This window comes from Notolabrus celidotus, chromosome 23, assembly GCF_009762535.1.
Source record: "Notolabrus celidotus isolate fNotCel1 chromosome 23, fNotCel1.pri, whole genome shotgun sequence".
Lineage (NCBI taxonomy): Eukaryota > Metazoa > Chordata > Actinopteri > Labriformes > Labridae > Notolabrus > Notolabrus celidotus.
Genome location: NC_048294.1, coordinates 8,986,379 through 9,006,771, shown reverse-complemented (window position 1 = coordinate 9,006,771; position 20,393 = coordinate 8,986,379). Strand labels below are relative to the sequence as shown.

At 38.2% G+C, this 20,393-nt stretch overlaps 1 protein-coding gene across 1 annotated transcript; it reads left to right on the top strand.

Moving 5' to 3' along the window:
* Nucleotides 1-1,210: 1,210 nt before the first annotated feature.
* Nucleotides 1,211-9,371, top strand: tm4sf5 (transmembrane 4 L six family member 5). Its single transcript, XM_034676924.1, has 5 exons — nucleotides 1,211-1,436; nucleotides 3,460-3,540; nucleotides 4,662-4,804; nucleotides 7,816-8,008; nucleotides 9,038-9,371. The coding sequence occupies exons 1-5, from the start codon at nucleotides 1,263-1,265 to the stop codon at nucleotides 9,053-9,055; spliced, it is 609 nt and encodes a 202-aa protein (XP_034532815.1). The 5' UTR covers nucleotides 1,211-1,262; the 3' UTR covers nucleotides 9,056-9,371.
* The last annotated feature ends 11,022 nt before the right edge of the window (nucleotides 9,372-20,393 follow it).

Below are 20,393 nucleotides of genomic sequence, written 5' to 3'. Positions count from 1 at the left end.
CCCATAACTACTTTCCCCTGATCTAAAAGGTTCCTGTGCCCCCATTAATGTCTGCGTTTCGACTGTGAGCTGAAGTCTTGGGTAGATTGTACAAGTCAGGCCAGTGACGTATGGAGACATTTTTTTTTATTAAATAATATTTTGAAATCTTAATAAAAAGCTAAACTAGTATGCATTCCCAGGAACTCCCTCTGTGTTTCAACAACTGTGTAAACTCCACAAACACCGTTACGTTCAACCGATAGTCCAAGGACCTTTGAAAAGTACTACCCAACTGTACAGCCACCTACTACAACTAATGTTACACTACCAAACAGGGGCTTTTCAGTGGGGAGATTATCTACCCCTGGACTAAATTTAGACCCTGGTTCCTCCGGTCGAAACGCTCGTAGTTCAGGGGTAAAGTTCCTAGTTCCGGGGTAAAGTTCCTGCGGTCGAAAAACGCGTTTTGGTCCCCATAAGTTGCCATAAGTCCTCAGCAGGCATTAAAACCAGCCTGTGAATTTAAACTCAGCACTTCTCAGGTGGATGTTTAGTTTTGTAGCCTTTAATCTGCCAAGCCTGCTCTTAAACTCTACCCCAAATATGAGCAAGGGCCTCAGAAGTGACTGTGGCGTGCTTAAGGTCCACAGGTCCTAACAAGGTATGTACACATCCAGTATATACCAGTCAAGGTCCCCTCCAGGCATCATAAACCAGAAAATGAATTTACACCCCTTGCTTTACTGATAATAGTTGGTTTTATTAAGCTATTCTATCAGCCAAGCCTTCTCTTGGGTTTTCAAAAGGCCATAAATAGAACGGACTCGTATCAAGAGGAACCAAAGGGCATTGAACCAATCGATAGAGCCCCCTTAAAACACACAAACACACATGCACAGAAACCCCTTCACTTTCTTTGATCTTCATTTTTTAGGCTTGATCGTATTTTAACTTTGATTTTTGTAGATGAGTATGTTGTCACTGACGGAGGCTTTCATTTGTATCCAAGACCCTTTATTGGATTAACAGGTGTGACATCAGATAACATTGAAGCCACACCACTGCTCAGCCTTTGCCCCCTCTTTCTCTCGCTCTGTCACCGCTTCTATTTGACTTTCACAGTGACTAAGAGAGGTGTGTTGTGTGTCATACGCGTCCTCCTCTTTGGTTCCTCCACTTTGGTTCCTCTACTTTGCACTGCCTTCTTTTTGGCTCGAACACACTCTGAGGAAGAGCAGAGACAGAGCGGGAACAAAAAAAAGGAGATAAAAAAATTAAACATGTGTTGTACGGGGAAGTGTGCCCGCCTGGTGGGCTTGATCCTGCTGCCGTCTGCATTCATCTGCATGATCTCAAACCTGCTGCTGTTCTTCCCTGATGGGAAAAGTCTGGATAATGATCAGATCTCCCTGCAGGTCTGGCTTATGGGGGGCCTCATCGGAGGAGGCCTCTTTGTGAGTATGACCTGAAAAGTCAGATTTTGAAATTTAAAAGTGGTTTATTTATTTTTGTGTCAGTCATTACCTGACTCCAAAGCTGCAGAATATTTTTATAGTTTTATTAAGGATTTTTTTTTTTGCATAAACACGACAGAAATGATCATTGTATTATTTCAATCTTGCTTTATCTATCATGTTTTATAGCAAAATGTGTCAAATACATAGTGACTTGCCAGCTGACAACTTGTAAACTGTAATGGGTATCACTTTACTTTACATTACTTTCCTTTACTTTCCTTTACTTTCCTTTCCTTTACTTTATATTAAGCTGTCAATCAAAGTCAATACAAACAAAACTTTACTAAGAACTCTTTTCTGGATCAAACAATATTTAAACATGAAAAAACAGGAATTAAAAATAACTTTTGCTTCTCCATATCCAGTTAATACCACTTTATACGTCCATTTTACTTTATTTTAACAGGAAGTAATAAATATTTTTACTACACTTTATTAATTTTTAACTTTTGTTGCATTAAAACGTAAGGTATTACATAAAAAACCCCACCTAAAGTCAGAATCAGAATCAGAAATACTTTATTTATCGTTGGGATGGAAATTCGGTCAATACAGAGCAATTATAAATAGTATAAAAGAAAGTCAAAATATTCATAGCAGAAGGAATAAGATAAGATATGAATATGAATATGAATATTCACAAATAACTATTATATCCATCTGAATCGCACTGTTCTTCATACTGTGTATTTTTTTTAAATAACCTGGTGCAATTTTATCCGTGCAATAATTTACCTATCTATTTATCAGATAGAAGTGTACATAGTGTGTATATAATAGTTGCCATATTTTATTCTATTCTATTCTATTCTATTTTATTTTTGTATTATAATTATTATTATTATTATTTTTTTTTATTTGATTCTATTTTACCTGTATCATAGCTATTATTATTGTTATTATATTTTTGTGTTCCACTGTCCTGTGTTGTAAGCTGCTGTAACAGAAGAATTTCCCCCAACAGGGGACCAATAAAGTATATCTTATCTTATCTTATCTTATCTTATCTTATCGTATGAATAAAATAAAATAAAATAAAATAAAATAAAATAAAATAAAATAAAATAAAATAAAATAAAATTAAATTAAATTAAATTAAATTAAATAAAGTATATACAGAAGCGCAGAATAGTTAGAATTATCTATGTTCAAAAGCGCTGGGGATGAAGGAGATATATACAAGGATATTAAAGTGGAGGGGGAAAATCTGCAGAAAGTTATCTCTACCTTGATTTTGTGAAGAAATGAAAGTGCTGCATAATCTTTAATAAAAAGAAACAAGAAAATCATGTTCAGTAATAAGTTTTAATTTTTAGTTATCTGTCTGCACTGAGCACTTTTATTTTTAAATATTTTGTATAAATATAGTTAGCTCCATTGAGGTATATTTATCATCTTCTTCTACCTCAAATAAAGGAACTGAAAATTACTTTGAATATTATAAATGAGACACAGCCACTACACTCCTTTTTCAAAGAGGAAGTTTTTTGACGCCATTAAGAAACTCACTGTTCGATCCCCCATAATTCCTCACTTACGACTCTCACACCTAACTGATAAGTAAAGGGCCCATAAATAATTCATAAAACGTATCTCATTAATGGATCACAGAGACCTTTGAGTCGTGTAAAAGGAAGCACCTTTATCACCGGTGTATAACTGTTCAAATAAAGACAAGGAAGTTTTAATTCTAACCATTCCTCCTCCAAACTAAGAGGATGTTTGATGTCATTGCCTGCACAGACGAGGAGAGAGACTGAAACATCCATTTAGGATTCACAAATATTTGGTTAAAGAGATAACAGAACAGACACACACAGAAACATCCATTTAATCCGATGAAGCCTCTATAATAAAAGCTTAAAGGACTCTGCTGTTGTTTGCATTGAAAATACTTAAGGGAAGACATGACGCGTGATGCTTTTGATAACTGAGGGTTTATATGTGTTGCACTTTTCAGATGCTGTGTCCCAGCTGCTCAGCTATCAGGGCTGGGGGCAAGGGTTGCTGTGGGGCAGGATGCTGTGGAAACCGTTGCCGGGTGAGTTAAGTCATTTGAAAGATTTACATTTCACTGAAAGGACTGCACCGATAATGACCGGCGGTAAAAGGCAAAGATGAGGGCGGCCTGATGTCAAAGACCGATGAACAAACAAAGAGGGCCGATAGTTAGTGTATTAGCCAAAGAGGCTTTGGGTTGAGAAAGAGGAATATAAGCTGGAGTAACCACCACTGCAGAGGATGACTCCTTCCTAACTTTGAGTACACTGAGAAAAGTGCTTTTGTTGGACTTTGTTAAATTAGCTAAATTTCATCTGTAGCAGTTGTTAGTCTAGCTTCCATGTCTGTTCTCGGACCATCTTCCAAACTGAGGGGCCAAGCTGACCTGCATCCCCTGTGGACTCACTATCCCCACTGTAATCCATCTTCTTGCATTTGCATCCACAATTCATGGCTTTGACCAGTAGATGGCGTTTGTCAGTTTACTTGGATAAAGCTTTGTATCTAAATGAGCCATGACTGAATCTGATGTACATTATACAGCAAACGTATTTGGCCACACCTGTTAATTGTTGAATTCAGGTGTTTCAATCAGACCCCTTCTCTCCGTGAACGGCGACCTTAATGCTTCAGTAACGAGTTAAATACTGTGAGGTGCAACGCTCATGGTGGATTAGGTCTTGGTGTTGGGTCTTTGCTAATAATAAAACATGGAGTAAGGTCTTCACCTGCTGTGTTTGTAAAAGTGTCTTGAGATAAAGTTTGTTGTGATCTGGCGCTATACAAATAAAGATTGATTGATGATAAAGGATTCATGTCATCGCACACAGTCCCTGTTAAATTAAATACAACAAATTAAACTGTTATGTATTCAACAGGTCACCACTTGTCTCCTGATAACTGATTCGAAGAGTTTTTGTAATGTAATGACTTTTAAGAATAGTATTAAGTTATAATGAATTCATGCAGTGTGGGAGTTCAGGTCAAAGGTCAGGTTAAAAATAAAAGCAACAAAGGTTCATTTTAGAAAAGAAACAAGAACAGATGAAGAAGAAAAAGTGACTTCCTGTATGGGAGGGCCCAGTTTTAGGTGTAGTAGACATCAGTATTTCTTATATGACAAATTAATTAACTAAGTGTCCACTGTGTTTCCTTCTTCAGATGCTGAACTCTGTGTTCTGCTCCGGTTTCGGCCTGGTCGGATCAATCTACTGTGTCAGTGTGGCCTCAGCTGGTCTGGCTATCGGACCCAAGTGTCAGGTGGAGGGTGACAAATGGGAATACCCCTTTGAGAACATGGGCTCGTAAGTGTTTATCAACCTTTACTCACACATATTAAAATGTCTATTTGCACCCCTTTACAGGCCTTCCTCATTTAATAGGTTTGTCTGCTCTTCTCTGATGTCTCCATTAGCTAAATTTACCAACTTCGTGCTTTCTTTTAGAGAAGCAGAGAAGTATCAGTTCTTGGTTATTAAAAAAGAAAACGCACGGCTTTGACAATCCAGCAGGTGGCAGACTAGTCCAACCCTTCATTTGTGTGTCAGAGCAGCTTCAATTGAAAGAAAAACTCCAGAGATGCTTGGATTTCTTTTTTTAGCTTGATCATAGGTCTTGCTAAGCTACAGATTAGCATTCTTGGACGAATTATTTGCAGTTTAGGAACAATTGCTCTATTATACTTTGTCTTCTCGCTGGCCTCCAAATCAACATGAGACCCAGCCAAAGTGATAATGCTTGAGAGAGAACAGGATTAGCACCACTGAAGCATTTTTACAAGCTTAGGCAGGAAAAACTGAGTCACCTGACGGAGGCCCATCAGCTGATTGGGACAAATGTTAATAAATAAAAGCAAGCTGTTAATATGTATTGCTGTTCCTGATGACAGCAGATTAAAGGTCACCAAGGCCAACAGGAGACAGAACCGTGGTGGAATAATAATATTCAACCTGTGATTGTGCTTCCTCCTGAAAACCTCAGTTTCCTCTTTTCTTCTATTTCTGTTTTTCGATGAGGGGTTCTGCTATCCAACCACCTGTATACTGTCTATCACTGTGCACAGTGAAGTCAGCCATGTAGTATGTTTGAAAGTGTTGAAATAAGAAGAAATATTTACATTTTGGACCATTGTTGGAACAAAACAATCATTAATCCAGACAGATTATCAAGGTTATTGTGGATTATATAAGAAATAACTTGTCCTGCCCTGATTTCGTTAGTCTTTGCATTTTTATCAGTTTTGAAAACAGTTACCTGTTACCTGGTTTCCAGTTGGTTTTTATGTCAATTATTTTTAAGCCACTTGAAGACAAGATGGCAACTGAGTGATTACCAAACAGTTGGGTTTCGCCAGTTGTGATATCATCGTACATGTCTCAAATTTCCAAACTTTTAAAACTAGTGTTTTTTAAAACACTATCCAAACTTCATATTTAAGAGAAAAGTTTGCTGAAATTGATATTTCACCATTTTGGGCCATACACTTTTGCCCAGATTAAACAGAGTAGTTTGACACCATTCATGACTGTAAATAATGATGCTAAAGCTAGCAGCTAATTAGTGTAGCTTAGTAAAAATATTAAAGGGTAACGGGGCGCTGGTGGCCGAGCGGTCTAAGCGCCCCACATACAGAGGCTAGAGTCCTCGTCGCAGGGGTCGCCGGCTCGATTCCCTGCTGGCCGACCATTTCCTGTATGTATCCCCCCGCTCTCTACTCCCCACATTTCCTGTCTCTCTTCAGCTGTCCTATACAATAAAGTATAACTTTAAAAAAAATGAAAATTAAAAAATTAAAGAGTAGCTAAACCCCCGAGTTTCAAGGAATAACATCTACACAGGAATTTCAGAAAATACCATTGGAACGTCAATGCATACATTTGGACAGGGCTGGAGTTTGTGGAATGTGGAGAGGTAGGTTATAAAGGGTACGATGACAGACGGAAGTACCAAATGATGTCACCGTAAACTCAGCCAGCCATTAGAAAAACTCCATTGCAGTAGTCAGGTTTCGACCTGCAGATGGCAGTCTCTACACACATTTACAACACAATTTGAGGAATTTTAATACTTTATGCTCAACTGCTGGGATCAAGACCCACATTGATTAACAGCACTACTAAATCTAGATATAATATGTTCTCAGCTAAAAAAAGTCGTTTTGGGGTTTAGTTACACTTTAGTAAAGGTGCAAACCGCAAGCCTAACTCCACAGAAAAAAACAGGTGGATGAGTTCAATGAGAAAGGACATTGAGCGATTAAATGGCGAATCAGTAATTTCCAAATAGTTGGGGTTTCGCCAGTTGTGACGTGACTGTCAGATTCCAAAATTTCCAAGTCTAAAGTCACAACCCTCTATAACACACCTCCAGGCCTCTGAGGTCTTCTAATATCGGTCTTTGGAACAGCTTCCCCTCCTCAATCAGGGGAGGCGACTCTTTCAAGACTCGCCTCAAAACAAACTTCTATAGTTTAGCATTTGAGTCCTCTCACCCTGAATAGGTTTCAATTCCCAATGTTGTACTTTCCTTGTTGTTTGTTTGTCTCTTTTTCAAATAATGGTTTGCTTTGGTCTCACATTGTGTTTTTTATGTATTGTACAGCACTTTGGTCAGCTTCTGCTGTGTTTTAAATGTGCTTTATGAATAAATTTGACTTGACGTCCCTTCACTTTCAAGACTTCTCATTAAAGACGATAGTTTGTTAGAATGAAACGCTCACCGTTTGGGGTCTCACTCTTTTTGACTTTTTCGCCCAGAGTTACTAGTTTAACACCACTGTCATGACTGTAAATGCAAAGCTTTGGTTTTTGTTTGTTTCTCTTTGTTCAAAGATTCAGTACAGGGGAAAAAAGCTAGTCTAACTGTGAGGTAAATCATATTGGCTAGGTAGGCTAACTATTTCCCAATATTTCTTGTCTTCATGCTTAGCAAAGCCAACCAACCCTGCTGTTAGTGATTCATTTACTGTGCAGACATGTGAGTGGTATCAATATTCACATCTTACTCATGCCAAGGGAATGAGAAAGAGCATATCCTAAGATGTCATCCCATTTCATTCATATTTGACTTCATTTGAACCTTTCTCGAACAAACCTTAAGAGATTTCTATTAACTTTTTTGGTTTAGTTTTTTCTTATGTTTTTCCTTATGTTTCTTTCTCCATTCCTCACTTGTTCCATTCACACATTTTTTTCCTCTACTCAGTCATCACACTTTTTCTTCCTGCTCTCCCAAACTTGGCGTGCTACACGTATTTTCTTAATGCTTCTTTGTGAGAGTTGGACATTGCTTATGTTCTGTAACTGTGTTTCTGCAGGGGTAAGGACGGTTACCTTGTAAACCAGACTCTGTGGACGACCTGCCTGTTCCCCGAGAACGCAGTGATGTGGCATGTCGTCCTGTTCTCCATTCTGCTGGCAATGGGGGGGCTGCAATTGGTGCTGTGCGGCATCCAGGTGGTCAACGGCTGCATGGGATGCATCTGTGGGGACTGTCGCGAAAGCAAAGATGTAAGTGAACAAAATCTGAAATCTCAAAAAAGTGCACTGAGTTAAGAAAAGGAGGGGAAACACAAGATTTAAACAACCCAGTCAGTGTGAATGTTTTTGTTCCTTTAAGTAGGCCAGCAACTAAATAACATGACCTTAGTGATATTTTGCAATACTAGGTTTTTTTCATCAGGCCTGACACTAATGGAAAACAGGAAAGGGAAAACATGTGGCCGTTTTGACCCCGTGTTCATAATATGTGTGTAAGGAAATGGGTAAATTGGCTGATAATGCCAACTAAGCAGAAAAATAAACTGACTGCCCTAATTTAAAGGAATAGTTTAAGATATGTGTGTCTCTTAAAAGCAGATTTTTAAAAGTAATTCAATTAGAGAACTTCAGATTTGCTGTTTATTGGAATATGTGATCATTGAAGCAAGGAAGCGAGCTGTTTCCTCCTGTTTTCAGTCATTGTGGAAAGTTAAATTATCACTAACTTTTGGCTGTAGCATTAAATGTAGTGCAGACCTACAAACAAATATGAATGTGAATTTCAAAGGCAAACAGTTACCACAGACTGTGTACTCAGCTAAGAAAAAGGATGTAAAAATATTATTTAATATCGGGACTGATTGAACTCCATGCATCTACAATAAGTAAACTGTTAAATGAGCAAACAGTGTGACTCTGAACACGTGCCTTCAAACAAAAATATCTCCACAGCTTGAAAATTAAACCCAGGTTTAGCACGTGGTTTAACGTATAGTGATGACTGCCAAAGATGTTTCTTGCTGACTCGTCCCTGGACTCAAACATATTTCAGATCACATAAATATGGGACAGAGAAAGTTACTATAACTGATTAATGCAACTGAAATACTCCTTACACTCCATTTGTTGCATTTCTTTGAGAATATAACCAAATCCTCATGTATTGTGTCAACACATGTCCACACATTTATGTGACTCACACTCATTTACAGCTCTGTTAGTAATCCGTGAGCTTTCCTCCTGTCCCAAACACAAAATAAACATTGTATCCTGTTGCAGGATGACGCCGGATTGTGAAAGTGAAGACCGTCTGGTTATAACTCACCTTAATGAGGGGACACGGAGGCGTCTCTGCATTTCATCTGCTCCTGGAAGTCCAGATTTGAAGATACATCGCTGTAAAATTACATTTTAATGTTCTTTTTCAACTCCAAATTTGTTACTTGGAGTTTTTTTTTTTAATACATCAAAGTCTTACTCCATTATTGCATGAGTTGTGTTCTTTCTGATGGTTATTTGTGCATTCCCTGACTCTTTCTGACCTATATGTAGTCATTTTAAAGTCGTTTTCATACTGAAAACTCCACATGCGAAATATGGATCAAAGCATTAATGTCACAGAATTCTGAGATTAAAGTAAGAATTCTAATTTTAATCTCAGAATTCTGACTTTAATCCCAGAATTCTGACTTTTCTGACTTTTATCTCAGAATTCTGACTTCAATCTCAGAATTCTGGCTATAATCTTAGAATTCAGAATTCTGACTATAATCTCAGAATTCTGACTATAATCTTAGAATTCAGAATTCTGACTATAATCTTAGAATTCAGAATTCTGACTATAATCTCAGAATTCTGACTTTTCTCTCAGAATTCAGAATTCTGACTTTTTCTCTGAATTCTGACTTTTATCTCTGAATTCTGACTTCAATCTCAGAATTCTGGCTATAATCTTAGAATTCAGAATTCTGACAATAATCTCAGAATTCTGACTATAATCTTTGAATTCAGAATTCTGGCTATAATCTTAGAATTCAGAATTCTGACTATAATCTCAGAATTCTGAATATAATCTTAGAATTCAGAATTCTGACTATAATCTCAGAATTCTGACTTTTCTCTCAGAATTTAGAATTCTGACTTTTTCTCTGAATTCTGACTTTAATCTCTGAATTCTGACTTTTTTCTCATGACAATAATTATTTTTTTTAAAAAAGGACCTTAATTTATTTATTTTATTCAGTGGCCCTAATCCTCTTCCGTAGATTATCAGGTAAATCTGGCAATAAAATGAGAGCTGGTGAATAAAAGAGATATATTGTTTTTCATCATTATTCATGTTTTTATGGTTGTAGTTTTGTTAGTGGAATTTCTTTTAGAAATGTCATTAGTTCTGCTTCCTTGCTTCACCCCATACACACTCACACTTATAGAAACTTGTGCACTCAGTGTGACACTCCAACTCTAATTATCCACTGGAAAAAACTTTTTCAGAATCACAGTCAATTACTCATCTCGTGCTGTGCCCAAGCATCCAGACAGCCAGATCTAACAGGATTATTGAGCGCTGCAGAAGAAGTCAAAGGTCACAATGCCCCCTGTGGAGCACTTGAACACTGCAGCTGCATCAACAGTACACAATCTGGTCCAGCAGCGCCTTCTAGTATGGGTGCAAGTTAAGCTCATAATCTTTTGTTGCTGTGGAGCCTCTTCTAGGTAATTGTTACCTAACTTTCAAGATGAAAGCCTGTTGCAGAGCTGCAGGTAGGTAAATATAGACACAGTGTCTTGAGAAAGGCCAAATAACACAAAGCTGTGGCTCAGAGCTTAAGCTAAAGTCTCTGGCTGTACCCATAAATACAAGTAGGCAAGTTTCAGTGGGCTCAATAATGCATTTATGTGTTTTTCTTAGTAACAGCACTATTTGAATTTCAGTACATTGTCTCCTCTCTAAACTTGTTATGAACCTCCAGGGCAGGGAGGGGAAATGATGTAGCAGTGGAAATGAAGCCAGTGCCCAGTGCCATGGCTACATTAGCTGACTGATTGGCCGGTGTTCTGCAGCACTCTTATATAATGCACAGCACAAAGCGAGGAAGGAGCGTAAGTGAGAAGAATTTGGAATAAAAGAATGGCGGCACAAAGGGAGGAAAACGGGAAAGGGGCCCATTCTTGGCCACTTCTCATGCAAATCGTAGCCCCACTGAAAGAATCCAGAGAGTCAAAGAAAGTGGTTTTTAATGGGGTGGTGGATAAACAATGATGTAAGTGCACATGCTCAAAGGGAGACTTGAAAGACAGAAAAAAGCCCCGTTGCAATAACAAGTCAGAGAGACGGTCATCAGAGCATGAAAATTGCCTTGTGCCTTGTATTTGGGGCGAGGCTATTATTAAGGGGAGATGTACCCTTTTCCCGAAATTCTGCCTCCCCTCTCTGCTTGATTTGGGAAGGCCAAAAAAAAGAGTGAAGTGAAGCAGAACTGGACTCTGGACCAGATCAGCGTCAACAGGATTCCAACAAAGCAGGACACAGGGACAGAACAACCTGTCCAAGATGTCAAACGCTGTTCACTGGAGTGATATTTTTACAATGCTGCAGCTGAGCTGTGTTTTCATTGTTCAAATCTGTACCTCAGCTGAAATCCCTTCAGTACACAAACAAACCGCAGCCTCATTTAAGGCCAGCAGTCATGCTGTCACAAACTCAGACACACGTAAGTAATAACCCAGCAGTGTCTACCACCCAATAATTACGCCAACCACGTTATGAATGACCCGAGCCAGGCCACAATGAAGACAGTCAGGAACACTCAGCAGTTTGTTTACAACCCCGTCAGCAAGTCTGAAGCTTATTAATGTTTGAACTGCTTTTTCTTCTGTTCACTTAACTTGTCAATTATTTAACTTTTCACCTGTCTGTGAAATCATTATTTTAAATGTCCTCTGTGAATATATGGAGTGCAGTTTGTTTATCACAGCACTGCACAGAAAGGCAGCAAAATCAATTAATTTTATGTTAAAATCCTTCATTAAAAAAATAATGTTTTGATGAAGGGACTGCTTTTTCAGGACATAATTAGTTAACTTATGCAGATGAAACTTTTTCTTAACCCTCCTGTTATGTTGCGGGTCAAATTGACCCTTTTTAAAGTCTATTTTAGGTAATATATACCTTCCAAACCAGCTAAATGTAGCATAAAAATCTGGGCAGCATGTGACAGAAGAGATGTCATGTTAATTTATCGACATCACTTCATAAAAAATGCAAAATTTAAAATAAAATAAACAAAAATCTATGTCATGTAAAAGTATTGTATTTATATTTAGGGCTTTCCAATGTACATTAAAAAAAGTTTTGACATAAATTTGAATGAAAAACTATGATCTGTGAGAATTAAAGAACACCAATGGACTAAATATTCATTTAAATGTTTAGTAATGGAGTTAAAAATTAGATTTAAAAAAAATGTGTATTGGGATATTTTTGGGGTTCTGACACTTTTGGATAATTGAATATGCCCCGGGTCAAATTGACCCAGGACCATTATTGCTGTTCCAGAGAAACTTACATAACAGGAGGGTTAAAGATTCTGACAGCACCTGTACTAAGTGTTGTAGTACTCAAGTCCTTTACACTGAATCAAATCCACCCTGAGTCCTGACTTTCACTCGACTTGAACTCGAGCTCTGATGGATTTGATGGATTGGATTTGGACTCAGACTTGATCATTGACTGTAGTTGCACTCAAACTCATAGAGAAGAACTTAGACTTGTTTATTGAATTGGACTGATTACATTTTTTTGTTCAAGGCAGATAGCTGTCTAACATGAGTCTGGTCCTGCTGGAGGTTTCTGCCTGTTAAAGGAAGTTTGTCCTCGCCGCTGTAACTTGCTAAATGCTGCAAAGTGCTCTGCTCATGATGGATTAAGATGAGATCAGACTGAGTCCTGTCTGTCAGATGGGACTGGATCTTATCCTGTCTTGATGTTAGGTCTTTGTTAATAATTTAACATAGAGTACGGTCTAGAACTACTTTGTAAAGCATCACGGGACAACATTTGATTGATTGTTAGTATGAGCCGTCTTGTTCCTGCAAGGCTGCCAAAAGAGGCGCCACTTAACCCTCCTGTTATGTTTGTTTCTCTGGAACAGCAATAATGTTCCTGGGTCAATTTGACCCGGGGCATACTCAATTATCCAAAAGTGTCACAACACCAAAAAATCCCAATACACATTTTTTTAAATCAAATTTTTAACTCCATAACTAACCATTTAAATCAATATTTAGTCCATCGGTGTTCTTTAATTCTCACGGATCATGGTTCAATGAGGTTAACTCACTCGAATTTTCTTTAAAATTCATGTTAAAACTTTTTTAATGTACATTGGAAAGCCCTAAATATAAATACAATACTTTTACATGACATAGATTTTTGTTTATTTTATTTTACATTTTGAATTTTTGTTGATGAATTAACACGACACCTCTTCTGTCACATGCTGCCCAGATTTTTATGTTGCATTTAGCTGGTTTGGAAGGCATATATTGCCTAAAATAGACTTTAAAAGGGGTCAATTTGACCCGCAACATAACAGGAGGGTGAATCTTGTTCTTGCCAGGAATCCAAATGGTGCAATTTTCTCTCAGAGATTTTACCGTAAAGCAAGCTAGAGCGGTGCAACACATTTGATATTTTAAAAGAACCATAAAGGAGATCACGGAGACAAACTCAAGCTTTGAAAATAAATCAATCTAGGATGCACTCGACAAAGTAAGTGAGATGCTAAAGTTAGTTAAAGTTTTTCTGACTTTTGATTACTTTTAATAGTTAGCAAGCAACTTATTAGACTCAACCTTCAGTGGCTCTCCAAGGAGTAAAGTCAGTCTGCTCTTTGCCCCCAGATTGCATTTTTACAACGCCCAGTATCATCAACTGATTTGCATGAAATGTAGGGTAAAACAACATTTAGGTCTCTTCCTTAATGTGTTTGAGGATAAATGTAATCACAGAGAACAATAAAGTGTCTGGATAGCTCTTGATGAGGTCAAAAACAAAGCATGTGATAAGTGACACAATGAATCTCAAGGGAGCACTGCTGAGGAGTCTAAAAAGAGTGACCTCAGGCAGCCTCAGTGGGCCCATGTCCCGGCTCCACAGAAGCATGCCAACATCAACTAAAAATCAACAAATCTAGAGTGTGGGAATGTCTGGAGGGCTGAAGGAAAGGGGCGGGAATAAGAAACAGAGGGTTGTAAACAGAAGGGATCAGTAAACACTCAGAGAAGACTAGACTGAACTGGTTTTCTTATGTTTATGACAAATTTTAACGTCTGATTTGAAAGCTTTTATTTTGAAGTAATTCTAATTGAAGGGCTGTTGAGAGAACAGCACCAGAAGTGTGGTATGGGTAGATAAAAACAAGGTCTCAAAATCACTCAAGGGTCAAAAAGTTATTAATACGATTCTCTGAGAGATGAGGAAGTCCTTAAAAAGCATCTTAACCTGAACTAAGATGTCACTGAGAAGGTGTGACAACATAAGCAGATTTTACAGATCATAAACTCGTGCACACGTGAAGTCATAAACCTCCATTTCAGATTCATTGGAGGCTTCAAATAAATGTGGATACACAGAAGGGATGTGTCTGTTGGAGCCATGGACTGAAGTCACAACTTCACCGCTGGTTAATCAGCATGATAAGAACTAACGTATCCCATCTGTTATAATGGAGGGGGTCAGCTTTATGACTCATTCTGCATCCTGCCACCAGGGGGAGTGCTCCGAATTTTTACCATTCTGGTTCCTAGTGATTTGGTCACATGGAAATTTGTTTTTGTTTGTTTTAAGTATCTCTTGAATACATATTTCTGCCATTAACTAATGGTCAAATTAGCTGAGGGACAGGGCAGTTCTCAGCTCTCAAAATATGCAACTTGTGAGCCTCATGTTGATGAAAAAGGCACTTTTACGATGAGATTTAAATGAACTGCAGAGACCCATTTATGCTCTTCATTTCATGAATACAGACTGGGCTGGCTTTCTGCCCATCCTCTGCATTCATATCGTCTGCATATTTGCCCTTTTTTGGAAGCTTAAGGAAACAAACCATGTGCAGCAGTACCACCAGGAAATGTGGGGGCAGTGTCGAGCGGTGTAGCCAACAGTTCACGCCAAACCATAGACTGTATAAATAATGGATGTAGTAACCGTGACGTCACCCATCTGTTTCTGAAGCGCTGTTTTGAAGCCGATCGTTGGTGGGAGCCATATTGAAAATGCTGAACTCAACCTAACTGCTGTCGAGCCAGTTTGAGGTAAAGAGGCGGGCTTTGAGCCTCCAAGCCAACAGCTACATTGTTCCCGCCTGTCAATCAAGTCAGCTGTGCCTGTCATAATGGAAAACTCATAATCTTAATATCTTCAAAATCGCCACATTCTGAAAAAAATTCACCTCCGTACAGTGTGCGCTGATTGAGAAATGAGCTATCCAGACTACACTTGTTTTTTGTACCAGGCTGTAAACATGTTTATTTCTGCTGTAAAGATCGGCTTTTTTGAATTTGTATGTATGTGGTTTCCGGTACTTCCAGAGCAAGCCTCAAGTGGACACTCGAGAAACTGCACTTCCACATTGGCTTCAATTCTGGCCGGATGTTGCCGCTTGGGCCAAACACAACAAAGAAGAACACTTTGGAAAATGGCTACTAGATTACTTAACGTAAAGGACGTGTTGGAGTATCTGGGTAGTGACACTTATATATATACATAAAAGAAGCACTAATGAGCAGTAAGTCCTGTATGAACTCATCCTGTGGTGATACAGGAAAGTAGGAACCACCTCTCTCTCTCTCTCTCTCTCTCTCTCTCTCTCTCTCTCTCTCTCTCTCTCTCTCTATCTATATATTCATCACGTGTGAGGTCAGGTAACGTAGTAGAAAGTGCTAGATCTGTTTGGCAGATGGGATGAAGGGTGGATTCTTGACCCAGATGTCAGGGTTGAAGTCTCTGAATAAAAGTCAAGTTCCTTCTTCATCCTGTCCCTTCAAGTTTTCAAAAGCTAACCAAATGTTTCTGTTTGACAAAATTAACCCCGTATTTGAAAGACTGGCAAAAAGATGCGTATATACATGTCTATGAATAATGTTCGTACGAATCACACACAGTGATACGGTTGCTAATTTTGCACCGCTACATAACAGGACATTTTACATCCCAATTTTTTTCAATGGTTACGTTTTGCTTGATTATTTTTAGCACATGGATGTCTCCTCTTGACCCTCCTCTGTCTCTTATTCTCTCTTGTCTCTATCTTTGTCCTCGCCGCACGCTCACAGCGCCGCTATTTCCGTCTCTCGGCCACTGGGGCAGTGCTACTGGGGGATTCAATTACGAGCGGGGCAGAAATTCACAGGGGATGATGTCAGTATTGTGACTATGTGACTTTCCACTTGCCACCCAGTCGGTGCCCCCTCGTTACAAAGTGTCTGATATCAAGGTGGCACTTTGGGCCAACCGGGCGGTGGGTGTTGTTCAACGCCTGATAAATCTGAGCCTCTACGTGGGCTCACAGGAAGCTGCAGTGTTTGGTTATGATTGTATTCAGGCCGACGGCAGATTGGCAGGGGCACTTGTCGCCTTACAAGGAGAGGAACGAGTGACCGAACGCGAGGGGGTGACACCGCAGAGGGAGTACTTGACTCCACTGCTGAGGCGCGACGATTTTATCAGTGCAAGTTTGGAATGTAGCACAAAAAAAAAAGTGAGAAGGGCTGGTTTTGTAATCGCTTTCACAGCTCCCGGTTTTCAGATTATGAAATGCACTGCAAAAACTCAAAATCTTACCAAGTGAAATTGTCTCATTTTTAGTCAAAATGTCTTATCCCACTTGATTGAAGATAAATTTACTTAACAAGTAACATTTGAGCAAGATAGAGGGACTTGTTTTAAGACATCTTAAATATCTTGTTATGTCAAAAAATCTTGAAATGATCTTGTTTTGAGTTTTAATTTAGAAGAAACAAGTTTTATTTTACATTTCACACATTTTTCAAGCTGAGATCTTATTTGTAGAAGATGGATAATCTTGATTTAAGACAAACCCTTTACTTGATTTAAGTAAATGCATTTTATTGGAGAATCTATCAGAAAACAGCTCCATTGATAAAAAAAAAGAAAGAAAGAAAGAAGTAGTTTTTTTAAGGGTGGGTTACAGTTTTCAGGCACTGTTTCCTCTAAATCAGATAAAAATATACATCCTCAAACTACATGCACACAATGAAACACCTACTTTGAGCATAGCTGGTTTATCCTAAAAAACAACATGACTGAATATTAGCATATCCAGCTCTCTATGAGAAGACATTATATCTCAAAATGCTCAAATTAAACTTTGTAATCTTATTTCAAATACAAGATGGTCTTAAACCTAGAGAAGTGCCGCTATAATACAACTCAAATTAAGGTGAATATATCTCAAATGAAGAAGGTGGCATTAAATATATTAGTGCAGAAATATTTTTTTGAGTGAAAAATACTAATAGTTAGCATTCCTGGCTTATTCTGAGACACTAAGCTTTAAAATACTGGTAAAATATTGTTTGAAATAAGTTTCCCTGCTAATTTAAAGATCACAGTTTTCTAAATATTCCGTCTTTATTTCACTTGTTATATTTTTTCACTTGTTCTATTGGCAGATTTTTTTTTATTTCAAGGTACCTTGAAATATGTTTTTTTTTCTTGATTTTGGAAGGGCATTTTTTTCAGTGTGATTACTGTGGTGGATACTGACACCATCACAGGAGAAGAGTTTGAAATCACTCTGAAAAGGTTAAGATGACCTGATTTCTAGGGACAATTCAAAAACCAAATTGAGATGGTTACTCCAAAAGAAGGGCAAAAAAGAGGAGATGTTGCAGAAAATGTTTTAAAGCTGAAGTGTCTTAAAAGTCTAAAATCAAAAACCTTAAAAGTCAGAAAACTCAAATGCCCTCCACTGCACTGCTGAATGACCTGGAAGCTCAACTGTGTGAGCTACAGAAGGTGTGATTTACCAACACGAGACAAGCTGAATGTGACACTGTAAAACTGTCAAAGCTGGAAGTTCAAAATAGTTTCTAAATCGCTGAAAGCAGATATGTTCAGTATTCATGTCAGTCGGGTGCACTGCGGTGTTTCACATAAATTTTGTTGCCTGACAGGATCGTGACTGACCTACATTGGAGGAGGAGTCATATGTTGGAGTTAGAAACTAGCCATAACTTTAAAATGCATATGCCAAAACTCAGCAACTACAGCTTATTTGTAACAAGTGGAAGTTGTACTATGTAATTTGCATTGTCTCTATCAAATAAACCATACAAAATCAATCAATCAATCAATTAGCAGGATGGAATCCGCCACATTTCACCTCTGCCTGTTGACACTGTGGCAAAAACATACATTTTTTATCTGAAGCTGATCTTGGTTATCCAGCAACAATGACAGTCATCAGGCAGGGATGTGAGAGCAGCCTGAGGAGCTATTGGGTGAGTGCATGTCTAAGTTTCTGATTACAACAAAGTAACTTCAACTATAAGCTGTTGTGATAATAACGATAATGTTAAAAGTTGTGACATTTGCCTCATGTATTTTAAAGCAGGGGTTCCCAAACTTTTCAGCTCATGACCCCAAAAATATTGGTGCCAAAGACTTGCGACCCCCCACTGTCCTTCAAAGTGATTTAATGTGGCTTCATTTAGCTGGTCTGCAGAAAATTAGTCTACCTCTATGAGCATGTGTCTGTGTTTCCTGTGCCTTTATGAATTAACCTACTGCTACTGATGCGTTTGATAATTAACTGTTCACTAACTGTAGTGATTATTCTGATCTGATTTTAGTCACTGTCTGGGTGAGGGAGTGAGGTGTTTTTGACGTGCTTCTAAAAGAATCCAATGTCCAATCCGAGGTTATTGTTGCGTTATTTCTTGCCGTCTATTGATCCAAATGATAAACAGGTAAAGACAACTTACTTTGAAGGTGATATGTATGATGAGGATAACAGTGTGGTCTAAGACGAGCGGTAAAAAACGTGTGCTCTTCTCGTTCCCAAGATCACTACTTCACCTGTGCCCCTTTTGTACCATTTACCTGCCTGTTTACCTGAAGTGCCCCTTGTGGTGATTGTGCAAGTAACAAAACAAAAAGCAAAAACAACATAGGTAGAATGGCTCATACACTAACCCTAAACTTAGGAGTCATCTGGCAAAACGGAAGGCAGAAAACTCATTACATTTTCTATTTTCAAGGTTTTATTTCAAGTTTAGCTACTATTTTTGAGGATGTTTTTTACTATAATCGGTAAAATGTACTGTTTTTAGATAATAATTAAAAGAAGATTCTGGAAAACATGTAAAGACCCCCCATTTGTGTGTTGCAACCCCTCATGGGGTCCTGACCCACACCTTGGGAACCCCTGTTTTTAAAGGAGTGTCAGCTGCAAGTCTTCAAAGCTACAGATTTTTTCATATGTATAATTTGGAATTTCTGGCTTTTTTAACTTAAAGTCTGTGATTCTATAATAGATTATAGTGAGTCATTTAGAGAAGGAAATGTCAGGGATTGAGGCATATGGACGGAAGAATAGGAGGCTCTACTGAAAAACAAATCAGGTGAAGCTGAAAACAAAACAAAACTTGAACTAGTTAATTCGTTAGGACCATTAACTGAGTCCAAAATGTAAAATATGACCTCCGAATGTGAACTACTTCATTTTAGACTGTGTGAAGCTAGCTCATTGTAAGTGTGTACTTGTACAACACTGGTGAACAGACGGTGATATGAATAAGGATCACTGAAGTAAAATATTAGAAGTCAATTAAAATGATAAAATTGTGTTTCAGAACAGTCCTGTGAAAGGATTGCCCCAAAGTAACACTAGAGTCAAGTTCATGAACTTCGACCTATAGAAAATTCAGGTCATGACACGGCACATGCAGACACTTTTGGAAATGAGTTGCACTTTACACTGTCGTCAGAGGTCGTCATTTAACTGAAGCAACACCTTCATTTTTGAAACATTGAGTAAAAAATTGAGGTTATACGACGAAATCATCTGGCACACTGTGTAGCCGACCATGTCAGGAATGCACTCTGAAACATCAAATATTACAAAAATAAGAAGTGATAGAAAAAAAATGGAGCTTTAGTCATGTGGTATTGAAATAAATTGAAGCTGACAGCATGCAATAGTGTTGCCTTTCAAACTGAGGAAAGTTGAATTGAAGATAGAGTCCCTTAATGGACTTACAATGTAAAAATGTCAATTAGCTCAATATTTGAAACACCTGTGACAAATTAAGAACATGTACAATGGGTTTAGGAGTTTCACTGGTTACAAGGCCAAAGTCTTAACTTCGAAATGAAGCTGTCTTTCTTATGCCATGATATTTAATTCTTTATAAATGTTAAATTTGAAATAGTTCTTCTCTACAGCTGCTACGCTGATGATCGGCTGCTCTACCTCTAATTATTGTTGATTTGTAATCAGAGACATTGTCCCACAGAGGTATGCCTGTCCTTCACCTACATCCACAGGTGTTAATCTACCCTGCTTTTAATGAATGAGAACACGTGCGCATCAAACAGACCTATCAC

Coding starts and splice junctions, on each gene's coding strand:
- tm4sf5 (XM_034676924.1), top strand. CDS start 1,263: ATGTGTTGTACGGGGAAGTGTGCCCGCCTGGTGGGCTTGATCCTGCTG. Junction 1,437..3,459: donor TCATCGGAGGAGGCCTCTTT/GTGAGTATGACC, acceptor TGCACTTTTCAG/ATGCTGTGTCCCAGCTGCTC. Junction 4,805..7,815: donor CCCTTTGAGAACATGGGCTC/GTAAGTGTTTAT, acceptor GTGTTTCTGCAG/GGGTAAGGACGGTTACCTTG.